The 27,673-nt window shown below is 37.9% G+C and overlaps 1 protein-coding gene across 1 annotated transcript in view; it reads left to right on the top strand.

Moving 5' to 3' along the window:
* Positions 1–4,334: 4,334 nt before the first annotated feature.
* The window catches only part of SMC6 (structural maintenance of chromosomes 6), a gene marked incomplete at its 3' end in the record, with an annotated part of 53,042 nt that continues 29,703 nt past the window's right edge, over positions 4,335–27,673 (top strand). The window contains exons 1-15 of the mRNA XM_084235324.1: positions 4,335–4,485; positions 8,392–8,509; positions 10,482–10,587; positions 16,183–16,319; positions 16,940–17,001; positions 18,046–18,126; positions 19,170–19,271; positions 19,840–19,959; positions 20,069–20,167; positions 22,953–23,099; positions 23,343–23,431; positions 23,598–23,762; positions 24,153–24,331; positions 25,386–25,590; positions 26,545–26,659. Of these exons, the coding sequence (XP_084091450.1) occupies positions 4,360–4,485; positions 8,392–8,509; positions 10,482–10,587; positions 16,183–16,319; positions 16,940–17,001; positions 18,046–18,126; positions 19,170–19,271; positions 19,840–19,959; positions 20,069–20,167; positions 22,953–23,099; positions 23,343–23,431; positions 23,598–23,762; positions 24,153–24,331; positions 25,386–25,590; positions 26,545–26,659 (1,851 nt within the window). The 5' untranslated portion in view covers positions 4,335–4,359. The remainder of the gene's footprint in view (positions 4,486–8,391; positions 8,510–10,481; positions 10,588–16,182; positions 16,320–16,939; positions 17,002–18,045; positions 18,127–19,169; positions 19,272–19,839; positions 19,960–20,068; positions 20,168–22,952; positions 23,100–23,342; positions 23,432–23,597; positions 23,763–24,152; positions 24,332–25,385; positions 25,591–26,544; positions 26,660–27,673) is intronic.

Genomic DNA, 27,673 nt, shown 5'->3' with positions numbered 1-27,673 from the left:
ATTTGATTTATCGTTATAAATTACGTTTCTCATTGCGTCCAGAATATGATAAAGTCCAAGTTCTTTTTTTTTTTTTTTTTTAAGATTTATTTTTATTTATTTATATAAGCACTGGGTACAGTCAGAAGCGCGGGAGGGTGAGAGAATTCACCAGAGCCAGAGCGGGGAGCAGAGCAGGCAGAAGGACCGAAGTACACTGCTGAGGGGAGCAGCGGGCGGCAGGAGAGGTCTGCGCACCATGTGGGACCCTCCTCAGGTGGCCGGGGAGCAGCCGGGGATCGAACCGGTGCTGCAGAGGCCGCGGGCAGCTTCGCAACCCAGCGCTCAACCGCTGCGCCACCAGGGAGGCCCTAAAGTCCAAGTTCTTTAACATGGTTTAAATAGGAATTCTTCTTACACTTTAAATGTGCTTATGACATCTTATTGAAAAAAGATTCTGGTCCACTTGCTGAAGGGTGGGATCTGGGGTCTGGATAAATCCTCTATGTTCTCAGGAGATGAAGATGCTACTTGCTGGTCCTTGGACCACACTTTGAGTATCAGGAGACAGCAGGTCCTTGTATGGTCAGCTTCTCGGCGGCTGTGACCGTTGCTTCTAGCTATGTCTTATAATTCATGGGAGTGAGTCCTGGACTTGTTACTGTGTCTCCCACAACAGTAGTTACAGAGGGTGATCCAGGAACCCATGAAACTCTTTCAAAGGGTTTATATGATCAAAACTTTTCATAATAGTAAGATGTTATTTGCCCTTTTCACTCCATCCACTCTTGAGGGTACAATGGAGTTCTGCAGCGATTATGAGATATGGTGATGTCATTGTTCTGATGTTTGTTGCGATTTGAACTGGTGTGTTCTGATTTGAAAAGCTTCTTGGCTTTAATTTATAATGTGGTAGATAAAAACAAAAGCTCTTTGAGGTTCTTAGTGCATTTTAAAAAGCCAGAAACCACTGTCCTAATGGACCATGGGCAGGACATGGAGAACCTCAGCTCTAGAACTTTACCAGAGCTCTTTCCTTGGCAGCAGTTCTGCTGGGTGGGGTTGGGAGGGCCAGTTCCCCCCATGGTCTCCATGGACAATGCAGTGGGGGAGGGGCCTCCTTACCTCTAGGCAGTATGCCTCTTGATAACATTTAAGGGAGAAGGGGGTTAAGTAGCACCCTATTATTCCCTGCTGGGGTTGGATGTCTGGGCTCTCAAGGTAATCTCCCCTATACCATTTATCACTGCTCCTTACTAGACCTACATGCCTTCTCTGACACTTGAGCTGGTGGGTGTTGCCATGCCTCCTTAGGGTCTGGCCAGGCTTGGAAACCCAGGCTCTCCACTTGGCCTTTCCTGGCTTAGGGCTGGGATCAGGTGGGGCCAGGTTTTCTCAGTGGTGTTTGGCTAGGGTAGAATGATTATTGCTAGAGGTGTGGTGGTTTTGTTGTTTTTTTTTTTTCTGGTGGTAGCAGGGGTGGGTCTTGTTAGGCTGTCCTTTTCCAGGCTCTCTGGCTAGATAAAGTTTCAAACTTTCATTTAGTTTCCCCCCACACCCCCAACCCTGTACCTGTGACTGTTTCCACAGATGCTGCCTTCTTCAGCTTCTGGGTTATTTGAGGCGAAGCAGGGAAATTCGTGCTGTGTCACTCCTCAAGTCCTGAGTTCCCTAGCTGCTCTGATTCTCTTTCAGGGTCTTAGATTTGTTTTACATTTAATTTCTAGGATTTTAGTTTTATTAAGCAGGAGGAATAGCTACATCTTCTAAGAGGAAGTGGAAGTCTCTGGTTGCTTAATTTTGTACCGTGGAAGAATTAAAGACAACTCTAACACACTGCATTTCACCTATATTTCATTGTATAAAAGGGTATGAATAAGTATTAAAATATTTCCACTAAAGGAAACCTAGATTTAATAAATCCGTACTCATTTTTGGGAAAATTGTTTAAAAATAGTTTTCAAATTAAATCAATTGAATTTGCATGAAAGAGTCATAACTACAGATGAGGATTTTAGAAAGCAAGGTAATTGTGTATAGTTTGAAGCTTTTTTTTTTTTTTTGAGATTCAAACTTATTTGTTTTATTTTACTTATTTTTTTTATTATTTATTTAAACAATATTTGCCTCCCCCCACCGCCTCAGATTGAGTCCCCATAGAATTTCCTTGCCCAAGGCACCCGTGCACCATCACCAAGTTTGAAGCTTCAAATTATCAATGTGTTGGAAAATAAAATTACGGAAAAGTTGGTTCAAGAATACACACTAGAACTATAAAAACCAGCATACAAGAAAGAAGTGGAAGTGATTTTTAAATTAACTTTAAAATTGTCACCACTCTTCTAATAGCTTTATGCTTAGTTCTTCCTCACTTTTAAGAATCATTTTAAATGTCATACCATTGAAGTGATTTTAAGAGCATTAAAAAGATAGGAAAACTATTCATTTCACTTAATGAAGCATACATTGTCACAGTAACAAAACCTGAAAAGCTCTTCAAAGAAGTTCCTTCAAAGTACACATATATATTGGGCCTCCCCGGTGGCGCAGCGGTTGAGCGCTGGGTTGCGAAACTGCGCGCGGCCTCTGCAGCGCCGGTTCGATCCCCGGCTGCTCCCCGGCCACCAGAGGAGGGTCCCACATGGCGTGCAGACCTCTCCTGCCGCCCGCTGCTCCCCTCAGCAGTGTACTTCGGTCCTTCTGCCTGCTCTGCTCCCCGCTCTGGCTCTGGTGAATTCTCTCACCCTCCCGCGCTTCTGACTGTACCCAGTGCATGTATAAACAAAACAAACAAACAAACCAGCAAACAAATAAATAAAGCATGCTTCTATTAAAAAAAAAACAAAACAAAACCAAAAAAAAAAAAAGTACACATATATTTAGTATTTCTGCAAAATTGGTTCTGTCATTTGGAAAGCAGTGGATTAAAAAATTAAATACTCTGACTTTCTCCCTTGCCCTCCCTTTCTGGTTCTCCTGTTTCCCTACTGCTTCATACTCTGTGGAGCTCCTCTCCACTGGCCTCCCAGCACACACGCAAGACTGGTTTCCTGGCCCTGTGTGCAAGCCATTGGACACAGCTCTCATCCCTTCTGGTGAGAACTGGGCAGAATCTTTCCTACTTAATGAGAGAGAAAAATCTCTATCTGCTGCTACCTTCAGTGAGTTGAGACTAGAAGTAGTCCTCGTATTCTTGTATCCTAGAAATTTTAGATCACGTATACTAGGAATTTTTTCCCATTTCTGCGGTCGTTAGATTATGTGTATTTCACAGAGAAGAATGAAAACAGCAGAGTAGTCATAATTGCATTTCAGTCATAGGTTGTCCGTTTTCACCTAAGGTTCATTATTTATATGTTTAGAAAATCTTGTGTAATTTAAAAAATATTAACTTTTTAACTATGCATTTTTAGTACATTGGTTAAAAAAACAATGTGAACTGTTTCCTTAGGGGACAGTAAGGGAAACCACTGTTGCTTGGCAAAACTGCTTCAGAATATGCTTTGAGAAAATAAGTTTTATCTGATTTGCTATTAACTTATAAATTATATGATTGCTCTGTAATAATTTTGAAGACATTATGCATTCTCTCCATCCTCTAGGAAACTAGAACTATTTTGACAGATAAAAATCTCTGACCTCTTGTAAGTTTAGGAATCAACACATTTAAGTAGGCTCTTGGCAGTAAAAGCTGGGTCATGAATATCTCTAAAGTAAAATCAACTACTGTGGTATGTACTGATGGATTTTTTTTTTTTGTAGATTTATTTACTTATTTATACAAGAACTGGAGTCCAGGCCAGATGCGCGGGAGGGTGAAAGGATTCACTAGAGACAGAGCGGGGAGCAGAACAGGCAGAGTGATGAAATACACTGCTGAGGGGAGCAGCGGGCGAGACAGGAGAGGTTTGCTTGCCATGTGGGACCCTTGCCGGCCGGCCTGCCGGCCAGCCGCAATCAAACCCACGCTGCAGAGGCTGTGGACAGCTTCACAGGGCTGCGCTCAACTGCCTGCGCCACCAGGGAGGCCTAAGATTTTTTTTTTTTAAACACAAGTTTATTACCATTTATTTCTGTCTAAAGGCAATCTTACCCAAGTCTCACTGAGCTAAAATAAATGACAGCAGAGCTGTGTTACTTTCTGGGGCCTCCGCTAGAGAATCTGTTTCCTGGCCTTTCAGCCTCTAGTGGAAGCAACAGCCTCTGGCTTGTGGCCCCTTCCACCAGGCAAATGATAGTTTTAATTTTTTTTCTTTTAAGTTAAAATGAATGGACATGTACTTACAACTTCAAACATTATGGATTTATTTTAAGTTTAAATGTAGAACAGAAATGTGGTTGCTGCACTTCTCATTGTCACTTTAAATTTGTTCAGACCTGATGGCCAAGAGAAAGGAAGAAAATTTCTTCTCTCCTGAAAATGCAAAAAGACCAAGATTAGAAGACTTGGAGGATTTTGATGAAGATGAATGTACAGTTTCCTTCACTAATGGCACTTCCACTTTGGTAAGAGCAAGAGTATAAAGTTCTGCTTTCGATTGGCATGTTCTCGTGTTTGGTTTATGTCATGTTTGGGGTAATATCAGTGAAAACAAAGCAAGGTTCAAGAATCTGAGGTAAAATAACTTTTGAAGTTTATGTTAATTGATAGAAATATTTGTAGAGAAAATAATGAAACAAAGAATGATTCTTTTGAAATACCAGTAAAATCAACAGACCTCAACTAAGACTGGGAAAAAAGAAAGAAGACGCAAATGATCTATGATAGCCTATATGTGGAAACAGCCTCAGTGCCCAAGGTCAGATGAGTGGAGTAGGAAGATGTGGCGTGCACAGACACAGTGGAATACTATTCAGCTCAACAAGAAAAAGATAAAATCTTGCCATTTGGGACTACATGGATGGAACTGGAGAGGATTATGCTATGCAAAATAAGTCAGAAGGAGAAAGACAGCTATTGGATGATTTCACTCATATGGGATATAAAGAAACAAAGCAAAGGAACAGACAAAAACAAACGCCTGAAATCCTGACTGCAGAACTGAGGCTACTAGAAAGGTGGGGAGGGAATGGGAACAGAGTAAGGAGGTGGTCCACTGGATTATGGTGGAGGATTTTGGGGCTTTGGAGGTAGGTGTAATAGGATAGCAAACATCTGTAGACTTTTGAATCTGTACCCCTAAAATATATATAGTGGTGTAAACCAGCTTTACCTCAATAAACATTAAAAAAGAAGACACAAATTCCCAGAATCAGGAATGAAGCAGTGGCCCTACAAACATCAAAAGAATATTAAGGGAATACTGTTAATAATTCTATGCACATAAATTTGACAACAATGTAGTAGACCAATTCCTTAAAAACTCAGACTATCATAATTCACCCAATACGAAAAAAATAATTTGAACTACTCTACAACTATTAGGGAAATTTGTCATTTGAAAACTCTTAAAAAAAAAAATCTTCAGGCCCAGTTGGTTTGATTGGAGAATTGTGCCAAATGTTTAAAGAAGAATTACATGATTCTACACAATCTTTCCCAAAAAACACAAAAGGAGGGAACACTTTTCTAATTCATTACTTTGATACCAAAACCAGACAGAGTGGGTCCACTATACCTCATAAACGTCCACTATACCTCATAAACGTGCAGAACTTCTTAATACAGTATTAACAAATTGAATTCAGCAATATATACAAGAAACTGTATACCATAATTAACTGAGGTTTATTCTAGGCTTGCAAGCCTGGTGCAATATGTGAAAATTAGTAATTAACTGTTTTAAGAGACCAAAGAAGGAAAATCACATTATCATGTCACTGGAAGGTGAAAAACTTAGGACAAAACTCATTATCCACTTATGATTAAAATTCCTAGAAAAGTAGAAATAGAGAAGAACTTCCTCAACATAAGACCAGAAAACTAGCTATTAATGTTATACTTAATGGTGAAACATTGAATGTCTTTTCCTAAGATCCATGTACAAGAATGCCTGTTCACTCTTATTTAACTTGGTGCTGGCAGATCTAGCCGGTGTATAAAACAAAAGAAAACAAAAACTGTATAGGTTGGAAAAGAAAAGATAAAACTAGCTATTTGCAGATGACTCGATTATCTACATGCAAAACCTCTAGGAATCTACCGGGAAAAAAAACAAAACAAAACAACAAAACTTAGAATAAAAGCTTTCAACAAGGTTGTAAGAGATAAGAATTTTTTTTTTTTCCAAAAGGTCAGTTGTTACATACTAGCATTGAACACAAGTACATTGAACTTCAAAATATAATACCATTGCCATTTGCTAAAAAACCATTAGGTCTAAATCTGACAAAATACATAGAGAACTTGGATGCTGAAAACTATGTAGTACTGATAAAAGGAATCTAATAAGACTTAAATAAATGGAGAGACACTCTGTACTGATGTATTGGAATATTCAATATAAAAAAGATATCAGATCTTTCTTGCAGTGATACACAGATTTGATGCAACACTTATCAAAATGCTAGCAAGAAAACTTTATAGATACAAATTTATTCAAAAATTTATATGAAGAGGCAATGGAAATAGAATAGTTAAAACAATTTTAAAAAGAAGAAAGTAAGTTCAGCAATCAGTCTTCCCATTTTCAAGACTTACATACTTATAGTAATCAAGACCATGTAGTACTGACAAAGCGAAAGCTCAGTGGTACAGTAGAAGGAAATGTGGAAATGGTCCCCCACAAATCATGACAAACTTATTTCTGACAAAGGTGCAAGGCATTTCACAGATCCTTTTAAACAAATGGTGCTGGAGCAATAGGATATCTATAGGCTAAAAAATGTACCTCAACCTAAGTTTCATACCTTATACAAAAATTAACTCAAAATTGGGTAACAGACTTAACTGAAGATATATGACCATAAGACTTCCAGAAATAAGCCAGAGATCTTTGGGATCGAGGGCCAGGCAAGGAATTGTTTGACTCGACACCAGATGCTCTAGCCTGAAAATGGAAAACTGATAAATTGGACCACATCAAAATTAAAAACTTTTCTTCCGCAAAGACCCTATTAAAAGGATGACACGGTTAAATCGCAGATGGGGAGAAAATGTTTATAAAAATCACATATCTGACAGAGTACTCGTATCTTGGTATAGAGAGAACTCTCAGAACTCACTCAGGTGAATCCAATATCCAAACACTGGCAGAATGATTATTTTTCAAGAAACTTCATTTCTCCAATGGCTCTCAACCAGAAGGGATTTTACTCTTCCCCCAGAATATTTAGCCATGTTTGGATATATTTTTGGTTGTCACTGGGGAGGGGAGGTGTCTGTATGTATGCTAGAGATGATGTTAAATATCCATCCCACAATGTGCAGACTTCCCCCTCCTACGGCAGAAAATTATGTGACTCACAGTGTTAGCATTGTTTCTGTTACGAGCCATGTGATACCTGCTAGGGAGTGCAAATCAAAACCACAATGAGCTATTACCTCACACCTGTTAGAAAGGCAAGAAACAACACGTGAGGTCCTGGGGAAAAGGGGGCCTTCCTATGCTGTCAGCGGGGATGTAAAAGGATGCCCCCATTTTACATTTACAAGGCGGTGTGGTGATTTCTCATAAAACTAAGACTAGAGATGCCATATATCCAGCTATCCCATTTCTGGGTATTTGAAGAACACAAGAAGACCATATATGTAGGTGCTCCCCTATATTCATTGCAGCATTATTTGTAATAGCAAGATAGGGAAACAATCTAAGTATCCAATGGTAGATGAATGGATCAAAAATGTGTATGTATACGCAGTAGAATATTACTCAGCTAGTAGTAGTATGAAATCTTGTCACTGTGACAACATGGATGGACCTAGAGGCGTAAGTGGTGTAAGTCAGATGGGAATGATAGATACCATATGCCTTCACATTATGTGGAATACAAAGAAACAGCAAAGGAAGAAACAAAAGAAAATAAAGACAAATCCTTAGATACGGAAAACAGACTGGTGGTTAGCAGAGAAGAGAGCGAGTTGGGAGGTGGGTGAAATGGGTAAAGGTGATGGATGGAAACAGGGCTTTTTATGACAATCGTGATGTAGTGTTTGTAGATGTAGAGTCACAGTGCTGTGCTCCTGCTTTTATATAGTACTATAAACCAATTTTACCTTAGTAAAAATTTATTAAAAAAAAAAAAAAGAAACCATGTAATAGCCTAGATCCTTTACAGACTCAAAAGCAAGTGGTCATTCATGTAATATTCTCAATTTTTTAAATCTTACTCATTGATTTTGAAATTAACATTTACTTTCTGTAGTTTTCTTCATTGGTAAACTGCTGATCTTTCTGCCAGCAAATGCTTGGGTGATTATAGTGTGTGAATTTAACAGATTGATTGTTTTCTTCCATTGTTTTTTATTAACAGACTGCAGCAGAAGTTGGAATAATTGAGAGTATTCAGCTAAGAAATTTCATGTGTCATTCCATGCTTGGACCCTTTAAATTTGGTTCTAATGTCAACTTTGTCGTTGGCAACAATGGAAGTGAGTATTTGAGAATTGCTAACAATGAGCAGTACTTTGATTTTAAAATGCATTAACTTTTGAAATAGATGACAGTGTTGATAAATCTAAGTTTCACCTCAACAACTTACAACCATGAAGCTGCCAGTTTGCAGTTTAAGAAAATGAGTTAACTCTACATTCATTATTTGTGCAAGAAGGGTAAACATTTCTACTTATTCTTTGGAATAAAGCATTACCTTGCAGGTCACAACCATAGAAAAGTAGACACACTAGCCACACTGGGGTTGACACACCTGTGTCTTACCACTTTTAAGTGCTGTAGTAGAGCATAAAGAGCCATAGGAATCCAGCCATGAAGGGAACTAATCCTCGCTGTTGTGGCCAGTGAAAGTTCTAAAACAGGAGGTAGTTGTGCTGGTATTTAAATGAAATTTTAGATTTTCTGGTTCTGATTAGGGAAGAAGAAACTTAGGTGTTACAGGCAAAGAGTGCTCTTCTGCAAAGGTTTGAGAGATAGAAGCAGACGTGTAGAGAGCAGCCTCAGAGGGTGTTGCAGTGGACATGCTGCGGAGGTGCAGAAGCTGTCACAGGGGAGTCAGGTTGTAGGTGATAACATTGAGTATCTTGTATGCCGTGATAGAGATTTGGGGATTTTATTCAGAAGTTAGAAGGGAACCATTTAAATTTTTTGAGTGAAGGAATGGCACGGTCAGTATTTTTTAAGCAAACTGATTACATTGTGGAGAAAGGACCAGATAGGCAGCTTTTGTGGTAGGCCAGCCAGGCCGGAGGTGTTGTCGCTTGACTGCTTGACTGATGGTGCACGGGGAGAGGAGGCTGGCCCGGGTCTACCGCTGGTGACAGTGCTAGGACATGAAACCAGGTGTGTGTCGCTCCACGGTATGCGTAGTAGTTGCTCTTTGTTTTCCCCATTCTGTTATTTAGTCAAGAGGAAAATGTTTTTCCAGAGGATGGATAAAAGGGTCAGTGCCACAGGGAGTCACGTGGAACAGACACAATGGACTGGTTGCTCTGCATTTAGGTCTTTTTTTTTCTCTTTAACTTTTGTAACTGAGTTTGCTGATAAAACTTTAAAAGTAATGTGGGGGAGTCATGAACATGGTAAAGAAGAAAAATGAGAAGTAGAATAGGGATTTGAAAGGGAATCAATTGGGCTGTCGGGTGTGTTGGTTCAGCTGGGGTATGCTTGGAAGATCATGAACTGGTAAGAGCTGACTGAGTTGGCTGATCATAGAGATGAGAAAATGGTGACCATGTTTTGGGTAGTTGTTAGAGATTTTGGAATTTCAGCTTGTGATATCTTCTGCCCCTTAGGGAAGACAAAGTACACTTTTCAAAGAGCTAGAAAATGAATATTCAGAGTAGTGATGATAATTGTCACAATGTTATATAAGATATTTGATTTTGGTTACTTTGTCGTCTTTAAGTTAATTCATTCAACAAATATGTGAGTGCCTGTTAATGGTCTGATTTTGAAGTTGAGGCATTGACTGAAATACAGCATTCATGGTCTGTGGAGCTTGCCCTGGAGAGTTGCTAAAAATAGATTTTGACTTCTGAGAATTTATGAGAAAACCAAATTGTAATTACATTAGACTATAATAAAGTTAGTTGAATTAAGTGTATATGTAAGTAGATAAATTCATTCAATAGGCTAATGGATCAAGATAATACAGTGAGAGTTTTAGACTGGGAAGATGTCAGCTATTTCTTCCATTTCCGTATTAGTGGCACACATTTGATTCCTGAAATGTACTATTTTTTTTCTAAAAGCATTGGATAATTATTTCATGATACGTACAACTTTAAGTTTGCTGCTTTGGCACTGGAAGAAAATTATAATTGAGTTACAACATTATTTCAGGGTTAGACTAATTTTACATTTTCATTTAGAAATCTTTCTACCTGAAATTGTGGAAGTCAGCCTTTTCTCTCTAATGATTGTGATTTCTTCAACCTGTTTCTTTAGGTGGGAAGAGTGCAGTACTCACAGCTCTCATAGTCGGTCTTGGTGGAAAAGCAGTTGCTACTAATAGAGGATCGTCTCTAAAAGGTTTTGTGAAAGATGGCCAAAAGTAAGTGTTTACTTCCTATATGTGTTTTTCAATTCTTCAGTCAGAGACAAGCACTTTAGATGCCCAGTGTGTGCAAATATTGCGGGAAGTGAATTGGCCCCGGGGCCTGGAGCAGATGTGTCATTGCTTTCCATTGCTTTCGTCTGCCCCTTGTTGCCAGCTCGGCCCACTGTTCTTGTTATCCTCTCCAGACAGGCGGCTTGTGTAATTGTTGCCTGTGCCTGCCCACTGATACTCTCGCATCTCTTACCTTTCTAGGAGAAGGCCAGTGATAAGTCTGTGTACTTCCATTTAAAGGAATATTTATAAACATTGTATTTTTAACTTCTTCAAGGCCTTATCAGGTCTTCTGCAGTATGCTCTGGGCAAAAATATAGTGAGTGGCCAGGCAAGTTGTCCCTGCACAGCATTCCTACCTCCAGCATTCTTTAGAATTCCAAAGAAGTATTCCTCTCTCTGACTCCGATTTTATACCCTCTACCAGGTGGTTTGCCAGTGAGTTTGTTTTGCGCACCACAATCCCAAGTCTGTTTGTGGTCCGTCTTGACCCCTGGGAATGGACATCTATCTGCCCTCTTTATCTTTACTTTTGCATTTCATTTTGTTGTCTCTTGCCTTCACATAACTACATATTGTCCAGTTTGCATTATATAGACTCATGGCCTTTTCCCATTAACACCTATCTTTTCAGGCTGATTCTTTGTTATTTTTTAATACCACTCCACATAACTTTGAAGGGATTTTTGTTTCTAGTAACTAGATATTCTAAACTCCATCATGGTTGCTCCAATGTGAGGCTGCACCCACTGCTCATTCCTCCCAAATGCCAAGAGCCCAGAACGTCACCAACTCTGATAATTTACAGTGATGTCTTCTTTTTTTCTCATATAATAGACTTTCCTTCTGCTCAGTGTCATAGAGTCAGTTGACTCTTCCTTATTTTATTACTAAAATAATTAGTGACTGACCATGAATCAGGACTTCAGGCTTATATAACTCTCAGAATCCTTAGGAATCATAACCCTCAGTTGGGGTTCCAAGTTAACTCAGGAGGAGGACTCAGAAATATGCACAGAAAATTATTTCCCATGCTACATGACCTTGCAAAGAACTATTTGGTAACAATTCTGCAGCTATTTCCTGGCTCTGCTTATATTTGGGCCCCAGCCCAGCAAGGTCTTCTCCCCCAGTCCCCAACCAAAATTATGTCTGTAGCCAAAATTAGTTAGTTCAGTCTTTTTTTCTAACGTCTTTTTTTTTTTTTTTTTTTTTTCCCCATGGAGGATCTGGGAAATAGGACAGAGGTGCGGGGGGTGAGGATTCATCAGAGACAGAGCGGGGGGCAGAACAGGCAGATCTACTGAAATACACTGCTGAGGGGAGCAGTGTGCAAGACAGGAGAGTGTGCTGTGCCCTGTGGGTCAGCTCCTTGGCTGGGGATCACACTTGTGCCGCAGCTTTGATAGTGCTGAAACTTAACCCCTACACCACCAGGGAGGCCCAGTTTAGTCATTTTAAGTTAATGGTCTTAACTCTGTTTGAGTTTCTCATACTTAACTGCCTATTCCTTAGTTGTCTTAAACAATCATCTGGTCTGCCTAGCTACATAACACATTGATCTTTTAAATATCTTAGTCTCAAATAAATACTTTTATTTTCCACTAGATTAGTACCTGAAAGCACAAATTTCCCTCTGAAACTTGTCCTCAGAATACCTTTACAAAGAAAAGACCAACTTAAATCAACAACTTTGCGAGCACTGCTGCATATAGATGGGAACATGAATATATATTTTTTTTAAAGCATTTTATTTATTTATTTATTCTTTTTTTTTGTTTGTTTGTTTGTTTGTTTATACAAGCACTGGGTACAGTCAGAAGCGCGGGAGGGTGAGAGAATTCACCAGAGCCAGAGCAGGGAGCAGAGCAGGCAGAAGGACCGAAGTACACTGCTGAGGGGAGCAGCGGGCGGCAGGAGAGGTCTGCGCGCCATGTGGGACCCTCCTCTGGTGATCGCGGAGCAGCCGGGGATCGAACTGGCGCCGCAGAGGTTGCGGGCAGCTTCGCAACCCAGTGCTCAACCGCTGCGCCACCGGGGAGGCCCAACATGAATATATTTTAAACAGAGATAATAACAGTTAGGCTCAATCTTTTAACTAACCTTATCTGAAAAAGTATAAACAACTTTTCCTAACCCATTACTGTTCCTCTTATTATTTCCTGCCTTACTTAAAGCACTTGATATTTATAAAATTCTTTTCATTTTATAGTCTCTGATTCTGTCATCACTGTTTTACAGAATCAGCTCATTGAGCCTTTCAGTTAATTACATCCCCCCCCATTTGTGATAGGTGGATTTTTGATCCCCTTTTTGGGGATGAGAGGGGAGTTTCAGATCTTGGAGATGATTTCCTAATTTGGTGAGAGAACTGTGGCTTGGGGCCCTTTACCTGTTGGTTATCCACCAGCCCTTTGCGGTGTTTCTGTGATGATGAATGACTTCTAATATTTCTACTGTTATGAAAACCTTTCTCAGTGACCCATAGTCTCATGCTCCCTGCTGTTCATGCTCCCTGCTTAAACACGCTCATGCACTGTTCCCTCCCTTGTCTTTCCCAAAACTAGTATTGGTGATGGGGTCTTAGCACCAGCCCACATCAGCTGAGGCCTTGAAAGAGTGGGTTAGGGAGGCATGAAAACTCATGTTGCTTCTGTATGTTCCTGATTTATTTAGCTAAGGCTACAGAACTTAACTGCAGATGAACTGGTCTCCCAGAGAAGGAGCAGATTTGCATCATATTTTTACAAGGCATTTTATATATTCCTTGCCCCTCATTCCCGTAAGTGTCATTTCCATCTGGCGCATAGGTTCTTCCTGAGTGAAGAAAGAAGCCACATTCTCTTGTGGATCTACTTGTTTGTCATTCTGCAAGAACTTTCTCCATAGTCTCTCTTCACTTGAGGGCTTCAGCGTCAGCCGCAGAAGTGAGAGGTGGGGAGACAATAGTGAGCGCCCAGCTCCATTATGTCTGACTACCTGAACCGGACTTCTCAACAGTTATTATAAGACTTTTTTTCTTAAACCTTAAGTTTTTGAGTAACTTTCCTTTCTTAACTTATTAAATTCTTACAGCAACAGGATACTACTACCCCTGAAGGTCTCGATATACTTAGTCTAAGTGTGATAATCCAGAAAGCAAATATAATAATCATTTTACTTTTTGAATGTTTTCATGAGGTATATTTACTTAATACTAGGTAATTATATGAGTTAATGAAGTAAAATATCTTTTGTTCCATAATGTAGGCTGACTGCCCTAGCCTGTCATACTTTAGTTAGTGGTTTTCAATCTGACCATTAATGAGAATCATTTTGGAAAACTTTTAAAAACCCCATTTATTATAACTTTTCAGGAGCATATATGTCTCAATTAGGTATTTCTGATTAAACACTTGCATACACGCTAACCCACTCAAGATGGCTTTGAGAAGAAGCTTTATTATAAAGATGCAAAGAAGCTGCCAGGAGTAAGTCAGCTGGGTCTCATGAGGGATGGGAATTGAGAGACCTCAGAACCAAGTTCTCCTGTCTCAGGGTCTTTCCTTTTTTGTGTCTCTTGCTTCTCCTGTGTCTTGGTCTCTAGGCCTCTCTTCCCCTCCCTGCCATTGGTCTGTGCTGCAGCTCTTCCTCTACACCTCCCCCGGCCCCAGCCTCTTTATGTAATTGTGCTTGAGTTATGCTCTCCTCTCTCCCCTCCTTAAGAGGTGTGAGCTATGCGAATATTTCTCTCATAATCTGAAGTATGTGAGCTCTATCTTACTGTTTACCCAAGTGTGTGTTACTTGGTGTCTTTGTGCAAGCATTTATGTCTTCCCTTCTTAGTCTGTAGAACTGTGTACGTAAGGAAGTGTTCTTGTGTTCTGTCTTTAATTCACTGCCAGTTTCTGTGGATATGTGTCTGTTGGTCTGTATTTGTGGGTATGTGTCTGTTGGTCTGTATTCCCTAAACTGTAGTTTAGGGAATCACTACTTTTCTTCTTGGTTGTGTCTTAATTTGAGTTTGTTTTAAACGTTTTGCACTTTGGAATAATTTCAGTTTTATAGAAATGTAGCAAGGGTAATGCAGTTTCCTTTGTACCCTTTGTCCTACTAAGGTACTTTCATCAAAGCTATTTAGTTATCACTGAGCGAATATTATTGACGAAATTACAGACCTTATTTGGATTTTACCAGTTCTTCTGGTTTATCATTTAGTGTCCTATTTCTATAGCTCAGTTCCTGGGGGTTAGACGGGGTTGATGTGGCTGCTCAGCCCTCTGTCTGCTAGGGCACTTGCGCAGGAGCGAGCACGGGCAGCGCTGAGGAGACACTTCAGTGTATCTGGTTTAGTATCAGTGACAGTGAACGTCCATCTTGGTGTTTTTTCCTCCTTTTCTGCAATGGGAACAGTTTTGGAATATGATTACAAAATCGAAAACAATTTGTTCTAGCAAAGTTGTCGTTTAATTACCAATTAAGGCAGTTTTATAATAAAAGATTATCTTGAAAGATAATCCTAACAGCTAGAGAAAATATTGTGTTTATGTTTAAACAATGCATTTGAAGTATGTGTTCATTAATGTCTGTCTTAACATTTTTTGGTTCTTTTACAAGTCTTATTTTAACAGAAGCTAAGAGAAGAGAAATACTGTTTTTCCCCCATAATACATTAATATGTCTTGACTATCGACTTTAAACATCTTTAAATTTTTAACAATTCTGTTGTAATATCAACAAAGCTTTAAGGAATTTTGAGTTTAAGTTTACATTTCTTCATATTAAATACTTTCCCTTTTTTATTGACAGTTAATTGAGAAATTAAAGTTGCCTCCTTTGATTTAATCCTCTTGGAGGATATTATTATTTCACTGTAATTCTTCATCATTCTTGAGGGCCTGCTGCCAGCATGATGCTTCATTATAGAATTCAGAGTAGCCAGGCAGTCTGCTATTGATTTCCTCTTAAAGTAAAATGTGTGACCCACATGATCTGGTACAACCAAAACATAAATGGTTTTTGTGTAAACGTGGCATTTTTATTACAAATAGAATAGTCAAGTTTTTTTTTTTTTTAAATTTTATTTTATTTTTTAAAGATTTATTTATTTATTTATATAAGCACTGGGTACAGTCAGAAGCGCGGGAGGGTGAGAGAATTCACCAGAGCCAGAGTGGGGAGCAGAACAGGGAGACTGACGAAGTGCACTGCTGAGGGGAGCAGCGGGCATGGCAGGAGAAGTCTGCGTATCATGCGGGACCCTCGCCCGATGGCTGGGGATCAAACCGGCGCTGTGAGGCTGCGGGCAGCTTCGCAGCCGAGTGCTCAACCGCTGCGCCACCGGGGAGGCCCAGTCAAGTTTTTTTTAATAAAGCTTCTCTTATTCTCAACTTTTATTTTTTTTCCTGGATGTGACGATCTTTAACATTATTCTTCAGTAACCAGTCAGCCATTAGCTTCTGGTATAAAATTAATTTTCAAATTAACCAATTACTAGGTTTTAAACACCTAGTAATTAAGTGTTCCATCATTTGACTTAGTTTGACTTTATTCTTTTAGCTCAGCAGATATCTCAATAACATTGAGGAACAGGGGTGATGATGCCTATCGAGCAAATGTGTATGGTGACTCCATAATTGTGCAACAACACATCAGCATGGATGGAAGTCGATCTTACAAACTAAAAAGTCAAACAGGTTTGCTATGAGTTTCTTTCCATTTCATATAAAATATTAGTAAAGACCCAGTTAAACAGAGTTAAGTGATTGTGCTCATAATCACTGAAAGGATATATCTTCTCTTGAAGCCTCTTAGGTTTGGTTGGATGCAAATGGGTGTACGTACACATTTATACATACATACATGTGTATACATACATATATACACATGTGTAGTTGTTTAATTGCAGGACATTCTACAGCAAAACCATGGATTAACAGAAATTGGGTCTTTGTGAAATTGGCTATGCCAGTTTCTGTTCACAGGCAGACCTTCTTTTATCCCTGTAGTTTCTCTAACACATGGAAAGAGATAGTTAACCAAAGGTGGAAAAGCACAGAAAGGAGGAGGAGGTGAACGTTAATTTACCAAAGAGAGAGATGAAAAGGAGAAGAAAACTCTGCCTGTGTGCTGCCCCCTCCTCTGTGTCCCTGGTGGTGATTAGTCTGTCTCCCCAGCCCTCAGGAGTATGTCCTCAATGCTGCCTTTCTTGATGACATAATGAAATCCGACTGGTACTTATAAGTAATTGCTCCTTTTCCCCCCTGTATATTGTCCTAGAAACAGTCTGGTCATTTTATATGTTTCTCATAACTAGGCACCGTGGTTTCTACTAGGAAAGAAGAACTGATTGCAATTCTTGATCATTTTAACATACAGGTAATTGCTAAATTTGTGCTTCAGGCTGATTAATGCAACTGTTTGGTTTGTGTGTGTGTGTGATTTCATCTGTGCTGTGTAAAGAATTATAATGGCCTCGAGTAAATTTGACCACAGGAAGAATAGGTGTACCTCTTGTTAGAGAAGTTCTTTAAAACTTATTAATTCAACAATAGTTTTTAATACATAACTTTAATTCAATAGAGCAATCCGTCAAAAACACCAAGTGTATAACTGGTAGTGCTAGAATTTATGTTAATAGTCTTCAAAGTTTACTGTCTGTTGTCCTAGACAGAATAGCATCATAGTTACCTAAACTCAGTGACTGGATTCTTGTAGAAAGGAAATTTATTCTAGAAGGATAAAGCATTTCTTTATGTATTTCAGATTTACTGACCAGGCTTAAGTCCTTCCTGCGAAGATATTTTAACTGAATAATTGGAAATAGGGCACATATAGACTTGTAACATTAGCCTGGAATTGTCATTAGAGATCATCTACTCCAGGCCGTTTATTTCTATCTCTGTTTTATGATAGCTTCATGAATCAGTAACAAAAAATGGGAAAATTAAAGAAATGCTGTAAGAAAAATGAACAGTATTTGTAATCATAATTCTAATTAGAAATAACCGGGCAGGACTTCTGTTTTTACCTGGTGAAACCAACTTGCCCAAAGCTACACGACAAGTTAGAGATAGTCCAGCCAAGAACCCAAGTCAGCTGCCTCCCTTGCTGGGAGCTCTGTTATCTGATGGTACCAGTTGCTTAGGGGTGCTTTATGCTTGTGCCTCCATGTAACGGCAGAATATTTAATTTTGACTATAGTTATTTATTTTAGTATCATGAAATATTGAAGCATTTTTTCTCTTCATTAAGAATTTCTAATTATTTTCTACAATTTACCCTAACATTTTTTAACATTTAGCTAGTACTTAACCCTCTTGATGCCACCCATAGGTCAATTATTATAATTGTATTTTAGTTCATTTCTTTTTGAGGCATTAAAGTGAAATGTTTTTAATTAACCTTTTTTGTTTTTTTCAGGTGGATAATCCAGTTTCTGTTTTAACACAAGAGATGAGCAAACAGTTTTTGCAGTCTAAAAATGAGGGCGACAAATACAAAGTAAATATAAAATTACCCAGAAGAATACATTTCTAGATATCTACCTAGAAACATTATTCTTGCTCACATGGTCAATATTGGGTACTTTTCAAGACACCTATTTGTGAAACATAATGTCGGGATTAATTTAAGAAATTGTTAAGTAAGATGGGAGTATAATTTTCTTGGTAAATCTTTGCTTTCACATTTGGACTTAAAATTTTGGGAGATATTAGATTATTATTTTCCAAAAATTAATCTTTTAAGAAATGTAAGGATCCAAGGGAATGATTGGCCAACATATGTAGTAACTTTTAAGCTTTAAATTATTTAAAACTTACAAAGTGAACAAAGTATTCAACTATAGCTAAAACTTAACTCTGTATTTTTTTATTGTTTTAGTGTTTACTATTTTAAAAATTTAAGATGCGGGCCTCCCCGGTGGTGCGGTGGCGCAGCGGTTGAGCGCTGGGTTGCGAAGCTGCCCGCAGCCTCTGCAGCGCCCATTCGATCCCCAGCTGCTCCCCGGCCACCGGAGGAGGGTCCCACATGGCACTCAGACCTCTCCTGCCGCCCACTGTTCCCCTCAGCAGTGTACTTCAGTCCTTCTGCCTGCTCTGCTCCCTGCTCTGGCTCTGGTGAATTCTCTCACCCTCCCGTGCTTCTGACTGTACCCAGTGCTTGTATAAATAAATAAATAAATCTTAAAAAAAAAAATAAAAATTTAAGATGTGCTGAGATCAAAAATGTGGCTGTTTTCTGTTTTCATATTTGCTTAAGGAATGGAAGAATCAGTAAAAATTTCAAAGAAGCATATTATACCAAAAAAGTGTTTTCTTTCATTGGGTTTTCAGAGCTTTTGCACAGGAACATGAAGATGTGAACATATAGCAGGTTAACTAAATTTGGGGGCTGAAATAAGACATGTTTTTTGTGTTGATATTACTTGCTTATGTCTTGTCATTTTACATAATGTGTCTGTTTTTGGAGACTAAATTGTGTTTTTTCATAGTTAAATGGAAGTTTACAAACTCTTAATTTTGTTTTTCCTGTTGTTGATACAGTTCTTCATGAAAGCAACTCAACTTGAACAAATGAAGGAAGACTATTCATACATTATGGAAACAAAAGAAAGAACAAAAGAGCAGATAAATCAAGGAGAAGAGGTTTGCCAATATTTTTCAGATCAAATTCCTGTAGTGTCGAATATAAGTCTACTTTCAGTGTGGAATATAAGCTATTCCAGAAGCTATCCTCATGTCATTAGATTTAATACTCATTTGATGATTTTATTAATTATTAAGAAAAAACTTAGATTTAAAAAATTGTCACTTAAATTTGAGTTTTAGAAATTAATTCCTCCTGAACCGTCCATTATCTTTGGAATGAGTGCTGTATATTCTTTGCCGAGGACAGACTAATCTGGCTATAAGATAGGGAATTGAGAGTAATAGGAAACTGAATTTTGGAATTTGTTTGAAGTTGTATAGTCTTAAGCCTTTTATTCCTTTGCTCTTTGTGTAAAGACTGTTTAGCCATTTTCATAGTGCAGAAATTAGCAAAATCATTTTACTTAGTATATCAGAGAACCAAAATAATTTTTTTTCACCTAAAAGGTCATTTTCCAGCAAATATTTTTTAGCGCTTTTATTAAGCAATCTATTCAAAGAAATATACTGGTAAAAAGTTTTGCCTTTTCTGTGTTAGTAAGAAATCTTTTTTTTTTTTTTAAAGCGACTTACTGAACTCAAGCGCCAGTGTTTGGAGAAAGAAGAACGGTTTCAGAGTATTGCTGGTTTAAGTACAATGAAGACTAATTTGGAATACCTGAAGCATGAAATGGCTTGGGCAGTGGTAATTCTCATTTAGTTACTTCTCTACATGTATTTGTAGTAATATAGTATATATTTGGTTACATTTAGTCTCTTATGTGACATACAGGGTTTGGTCTATAATTTTTTAGGTAAATGAAATTGAAAAGCAATTGAATGCTATCAGAGATAATATCAAAATTGGAGAAGAACGAGCTGCTAGGCTTGATCGGAAAATGGAAGAACAGCAGGTAATTGCAGTTTCTTTAATACAGATTTATTTTGTTTAATCTTGAGATTACTGACATTAGACTATTTATGGTTACCAAAAATTGCAGTTTCAACCTCATATTTATGTACACCTGTATCACTCAGTTGATGCTAATCTGAACTTAGGGTTTCAGGAGTTGTGGTGACATGGGTCTTCTAAGAAGGGCATTGTCTGTGGATGCCATCCGCAGCCTGAGGCTATGTAGTAGTTTCATGCATGTCGACAGCCATACTTTGTCATCCAGTAGAGATGCTGGAGCATGAAGCTTTCATTCTTGGACTCACTAAGATTTAGAACCATGAAATAACGGAGGCATCATAGTCATTGGTGCTCAATGGCATGAGGTGTGAGAATTCAGGACTGAACACGGTGCCCAGACACAGCTGTAGCACTTTCAGGGAACTGAGATGTAGGTCCCAGAACCTAGAGGCGGAGCATGTAGAGGATAAACTATTAAGTCTGTTAAGGTTAATTTCTTCTTGAGATTTAAAAGAACGCAGGTAGAAACTGTGCTTTTTAATATTTAAATAAAAAAGCCATAGGAGTCTTCCGTGTAGGCCTAAAGGTAGAAGCAAAGGCAATAAATTTCTGATGGAACTTTTTACCATGTAGCTCTCTACAATCAACCTGTTTTTTAAAACTGCTTTATTGAGGTATAATTCAAATGCCATACATTTCACCCATTTAAAGTATACAATTTATATTCCCCATACAATTGCAATTGTATGGGGAATATAAAAATAAAATTTATTAATTAAAAAAAATTAAAAAAAAAGTAAAAAAAAATAAAAAAAACAAAAAAAAATAAAGTATACAATTTAGGGTTGATAAATTGGGTAACAGGAGTTGATATTTTGTTGTTTGCTGGAAACTAGACTTTTGGTGGTGACCAAAATGCAATACATTCCAGATTTTGAATTGTAAGGCTATAGGCCTGAAACCTATATAATGTTATGAACCGGAGATTCCTCAACCTACTAAAGATAGAGCTTCCATATGATCCAGCAATTCCACTCCTAGGTATTTACCCAAAGGACACAGAAACATTAATTCCAAAGAGCACCTGCACCCCTATGTTTATAGCAGCACTGTTTACAATAGCTAAGCTTTGGAAACAACCCAAATGTCCCAAAATAGATGACTGGATCCAGAAGATGTGGTACATATACACCATGGAATATTACTCAGCATTCAAAAAAGATAAACACATGCAATTTGCAGCAACATGGATGGCGCTGGAAGGGATCATGCTCAGCGAAATAAGCCAGAAAGAAAAAGAAAAATACCGGATGGTCTCACTCAAAGCGGGAATCTACAAAACCTAAATAAGGGACCAGGAAAAAGAATAGCTATAAGAAAGAAAAAAATCAAAATCAACAAACAACTATGAACCAGAGACACACACACTATGGGGGGTGGGGAGGAGGGATTGGGGTCAAAATAAGGGGGTTACAATTGTATGGGGAATATAAAAATAGAATTTAAAAAATTAAAAAAATAAAAAAAATTCAGTGATTTTCAGTTTGTTCACAAGTATCTATAGTCACCACTATGGGATTTTCCTGCTGCATTGCCAGAGTAGAACTTCCGGCCGCCGTTTCTCCCCTTTATAACCTTGCCCCCCACCCCTACCCCCCACCTCCAGTATGACTGACTCAGTTCCTTGTGCTCTACTTAATTTAGGAGTTTTGGTTCCCAGGCTTGGTTGTCATACCTTGATTTTTCCTCTCTTCCCACCAAAACCATTTTCCTTTTAAGACTTAGGACGTCAGTCTATCAAAAGTAATGGATGTGGGGCCTCCCCGGTGGTGCAGTGGTTGAGCGCTGGGTTGCGAAGCTACCTGCGGCCTCTGCGGTGCCGGTTCGATCCCCGGCTGCTCCCCGGCCACCAGAGGAGGGTCCCACATGGTGTGCAGACCTCTCCTGCCGCCCGCTACTCCCCTCAGCAGTGTACTTCAATCCTTCTGCCTGCTCTGCTCCCTGCTCTGGCTCTGGTGAATTCTCTCACCCTCCCGCGCTTCTGACTGTACCCAGTGCATGTATAAACCAAACAAACAAACAAATAATAAATAAATAAGACATGCCTCTAGAAAATTAAAAAAATAAAAAAAAAAAAGTAATGGATGTGTATGTAAACGAACAGCAATGGTTTAGCATACATTTGTTTAGTGATCTCTGGCTTTTGTACTCCCTCTTCAGGTAGCATATGGAAGTTCAGCTCCACCTTCCTCTCACCTCACATTTTCATTTCTAAAACAATAAATATGCTTTTCCATCTACCTCTATTGTCTTTGCTCTTATTTTTTTCTAGACCATTTTGATTAATCTTTCTAGTCTCACCTCAAATCCTACTTCTCCTTTGAAAACATTTCTAACTTTTTCTGGCAGACTTTGAGTTCTGTCTTTGTACTTCCACAATTATAAATAGATGTTAGTATAACATTATTGCATACAAACCTTTACCAGTTTGTGTATTTGTTTCTCAACTAAATTGTATTTATCTCCCTTTAATTGTTACTTGAAGACAGTTGTTAAAGTATCTTTGCATCCCCAGAGGATAACACCTTTGTTGAATAACTAAATGTTGAATTAAAATGACAGTATTTTATAAAATTCTGTTTGCTTACTTAATGTCTTAAATTTATTTAGCATCAAATTAAGTTTGTTATTGGGATGTGAACTACGTGTAACTATTTTTTTTAATTTTTTATGTCTATTAAAGGAAAATAAACTATAACATTCCAATTATGTATTTTTTCTTGAAGGTCCGACTTAATGAAGCAGAAAAAAAGTATAAGGACATTCAGGATAAACTGGAAAAGATTAGTGAAGAGACGAATGCACGCGCACCGGAGTGTATGGCACTTAAAGCAGATGTGACTGCTAAGAAAAGGACCTATAACGAAGCCGAGGTGAGAGATTTTCCAATCTAGAGTATTAAAAACTACATGACAGAAGTAAATACTGTTCATTTATTTTTAAAAGTAGATGTTTTATAATTAAGTAGAAATTTGTATTGCTCTCTGACTTTAAAAAAATGGAATGGCTTCATGTGGCCATTTGTGCACTTCATTTTAATGTATATTTCTGCATAAATGGACTTGAATGGGTTTTTTTTTTTTCCATTTTACTAAAATGTGTAATTATTTTGTTAGGTTATATATAACCGTTCCCTGAATGAGTATAGAGCTTTGAAGAAAGATGATGAACAGCTTTGCAAAAGAATTGAAGAACTTAAAAAAAGGTAATGTAGTTACTTGGCAGTTTTCAGAGTTATTTCATTTAGTGATTAAATGATCTAAGTGAAATGGACTATTACATTTTCTGTATTATTGACAAAGGAATTTTGCTTCCTGCTTTTCGGATATTAAGTTTTTCATTTCACTTTTTCCATTATTATTTGCTGTTAGTACTGATCAATCTTTGGAACCTGAACGACTGGAAAGGCAAAAAAAAATATCTTGGTTAAAAGAGAGAGTAAAGGCCTTACAGGATCAAGAATGCTCAGTCAATCAAGAGATCGAACAGTTTCAGCAAGCCATAGAAAAGGACAAGGAAGAGCATACCAGAATTAAGTGAGTTAATTCTCAATTAAAAATTGATAATTTTTTCAATTATTTGAAAAAAATCATGTAGTTTGCTCTTTAAGTTCAGAGAGAAAACAAGACTTTCTTATTTCTTCTAGAGAGTAAGGAATCTTTAAAAATCATTCTCTGAAGACTCCTTATCTTTGTAGAGTTGGACAGTCTCTGGCATTCTGCTGCTCCTCACTGTTGCATCATTTTTTCCCATGCTGATTTGAGGGCCTTCTGTTTTTCTCTAGTAACACAGTTATTTTAAATAAAGAAATCCACTTTTGGTTTTGAAATTAGCTGGTGACTTGTTGGTATGCAGGTATTGGGAGAAAGGCTGAATGTTTTTGTATAACCATCATGTCTGTACTGGTTTTCACTTTTATTTTTTAGGAGAGAAGAATTAGATGTGAAGCAAACCCTGAGCTATCATCAGAGGCAGCTGAAGGAACTGAAAGACAGTAAAAGTGATCGCCTTAAAAGATTTGGTCCTAATGTTCCAGCTCTTCTTGAAGCAATAGATAATGCTTACAGACGTGGGCGTTTTACCCATAAACCTGTAGGCCCTCTAGGTATTTATCACCATTTACTCATTGCATAACAAACATTAGAAATGAGTTTTTATTTTCAGGAAGGAGCCCATAGACTCTAGTTTTAAAACTTACCAACAAGCTATGTAGTTATATGCGGACTTTAATTTGTACATAGTTTAACAAAAAATTATAGAAGCATTTCATGATTTTCCTTTTTTAAAAGTATAAAGTAATCAGAAGAAAATCAGTTTAGGAAAAGGAAAAGTGATTAAAAAATTGAATAATCTGATTCTGATTTTTTTTTCCCTAAATAGAGTTAATGAAATGAACTCATTTGAATAAATTGATTAATAGGAAAATCTGATGACCTCAAGATGTAATCAGAGTAATTTTCATCACCTGAGTTTTGTGTTACCTTTATAAATGACTTTCTTAGTTTCTGTTTTAGTTGGACAAGGATATTTCTAAGTTCTCTTCAAGGGTACTTCTAAGTTCTGGGGTTATTTATATGAGAATTTAAAAAGATTAGTTGAATTCTTCCTTCCTGTCTTCTCCCCTCCCAGTTGAATTCTTCTGAGGCGCTCTCTCTAGTTCTGTACATCATTAGCTGAAAATGACACTAATTTTTTTCTGATCAGTACAATATTACTATATTGAGTGTTCTAAAATAATGTCTCTTTGTTTTAATGATACATACCTCTATACCATTTCAATGAATGAGGTAGTTTTTCCCCTTTAAATCTAAAATCTCAGTATTACTCGGTTCTAGAACCGATTAATCAACTCTTTGACTTGATTTTCCAAACACCATTCAGAGACTAGAGTGATAGAAACTTACATAGAAAGACCACTGTTAACTTACATTGCAGTGAGATAGTTTTTTTCGTAGTATTTGGTGACTTTTCTCAGCGCATCTAGTGAATATGTTGAGATTTCACACTCAGTTCAAAGAGATCTATAATACCATTTAAGCTCTTTTGTATGAAAATATTTTGAAGTCACTAGTGAACTGTTCTAAGGAGATTGTTAAACATTAATATTTCACGATAAGTAAGAATTGATGGGCCTTTTTATTTAAAATTTTCTTATTCAGGAGCTTGCATTCATCTTCGGGATCCTGAGCTTGCTTTGGCCATTGAATCTTGCTTAAAAGGACTTCTGCAAGCCTACTGGTGCCATAATCATGCTGATGAGTGGGTACTTCAGGAACTGATGAAAAGGTTTTACTCACCAGGGACCTCAAGGCCACAGATAATAGTTTCTGAGTTTCGGAATGAGATCTATGATGTGAGACACAGGTACGGCAACAGTAATCAGATACCGTTTCTGGTTTTGCTCACTCATGTGCAGAAGGGATTAGAACAGTGTGGTGTTAACCTTATCTGCACTGCTGGTTTGTAAAACGTCATCAAGATACTTTAGTAGACACTCCCTGCCCTTGCAGTCCTTACAGGAGGTTTGTGGTGAGGAAGCCTGCAGGGAGATAGATGGAGTGTGGCGCAGAGATTATGCTAATAAGGGAGATGGTGTAGACCTCACCACTTTGAGAGTGTGACCCTCAGTGACTCTTCTTGCCCTGGCGCGTGCCTGTGCTCCTTCCTAGGCTTCTGTGCTTCCTGCAGACTGACTGGCTGGGGTCTACACTCTCCGGACTCTCCCACCACATCTTCTCCCTCTTAACCCCCGCTCCCCTCACTCCTGCTTGCATCGACTCTGCTGACATTGCTAGAGCACCCTCTCCGATTTTTGTTTTTACGTCCTGTTTAACCCTGTTGTAAAGTTATGATCCCATTTCTCCACTTCCTTTTATAGGAAAACCTGTTCACAAGAATTGTCTTTTAATTTCTCTCTTCCCCTTTTTTCTTGCCCCAGTCAAGCTTTAATAACTTCATCACATGCCAAAGTAGCTCCTGTGAAGGCACCAACGACCTTGCTTTGCTTGATTCTGTGGTCAGTCCTTCTGGCTGACTTGACTACCTGCCACGTTTGGTGCATTGACAGTTGGTGCTTTCATCCTTCCTGAAGTATTAGCTTATTTAATTCTCATGACAACATGTTTATAATATTCATAGAATAGCGCCTCACATATGGTGTTATGTAGAAGCTTGCCAGGAAATCAACTGATTACAGATAGGTTTTCAAGTGTTTTCAGCAATTTTCCACTATCTTAATATCTGTAACCTATTTGCTCACTAAAAAATATGTACAATTAAAATTTGAGAAGTTGATCCTTACGTATTTTTCTCTTTCAGAGCTGCTTATCACCCGGACTTTCCAACGGTTCTCACAGCTTTAGACATAGATAATGCAGTTGTTGCAAATAGCCTAATTGACATGCGAGGCATAGAAACAGTGCTCCTAATCAAAGTAAGACCAGATGTTCACTGTTTTTTTTTGAAATTTTTAAATTTTTAAGACTGAAGGTTATCTGAATTCCTGTTCCTTCTCTATCGCGGAGTTCCTGTTACGTTTCATTATTGTGTTTTTTCCTTCGTAGGAGTATCTGTAGGTTAATACAGAGCCAGTTGGTTTTATATGCTTCCTTTATAATCTATTCTCCTTAATAAGATAATTTCACAAATGGTACACAATGGCTTAATGTTTTTGTTCTTTCTTGATTTGCTGCCAAATTCACTATTTACCCTTAGAGATATGTGTTACTCAATTTTTAAACAAGTAATTTACTTGATATTTTATTCATTCTTTTTCTTAAGCCGTTGAGTCTGTAGAATAAATCAGTTTCCTCTTTGTGCGTGTATTTCTGTGTGCTTGTTAACATTCATTCATCTTATTTTTCATCGGTTGGCATAAGTTTGCTGAGGACAAAAAATTCAAACAGAAATCTGTAATCAAAACAAACATAGTACAGTGTTTTTTCTCATTAATAGACACCGAGAAGTTTCAGTGGTGTCAGCAATCCAACAGTGAATGAGTGAGAGAGAGTGTGTGTGTGTGTGTGTGTGTGTGTTGCAAGTTTATATTGTAATTATTTGTGGGGTTGGCTCTTTCATATTTTTAGAAGGATACTTGAAAGGAAGTTATGAAGTCTTCTGGTGAAGGTCTCCCCAAGGAGGTTGACTAGACTTCAGTTAAACCTAATCCCCCTTTTATTTCTTCTGTGGCTTAAATATTCCTGGACTTTCCCTACATGATTGAGTATACTAATCTTTTATGGAAATTTCTTTGCACTTCTCTTCATGGAGTAAAAGTCATTCAAAAAAATAAGATTTTATGAACTGGGCTAAAGTAAATATTTTCATGTGAAAACGTACTTTAAATTGTTTTTAACTTTAGATAGAAGGCAATACTATAATCTAAAAGTAAAATATATCAGTTTGTCAAAGCAAATTTACTGTGCTTTAAAGACTCACTAGTTTTAAT

Source organism: Talpa europaea (genome assembly GCF_964194135.1).
Source record: "Talpa europaea genome assembly, chromosome: 6".
NCBI lineage: Eukaryota > Metazoa > Chordata > Mammalia > Eulipotyphla > Talpidae > Talpa > Talpa europaea.
This window is presented reverse-complemented; position numbering and strand designations above follow the sequence as displayed.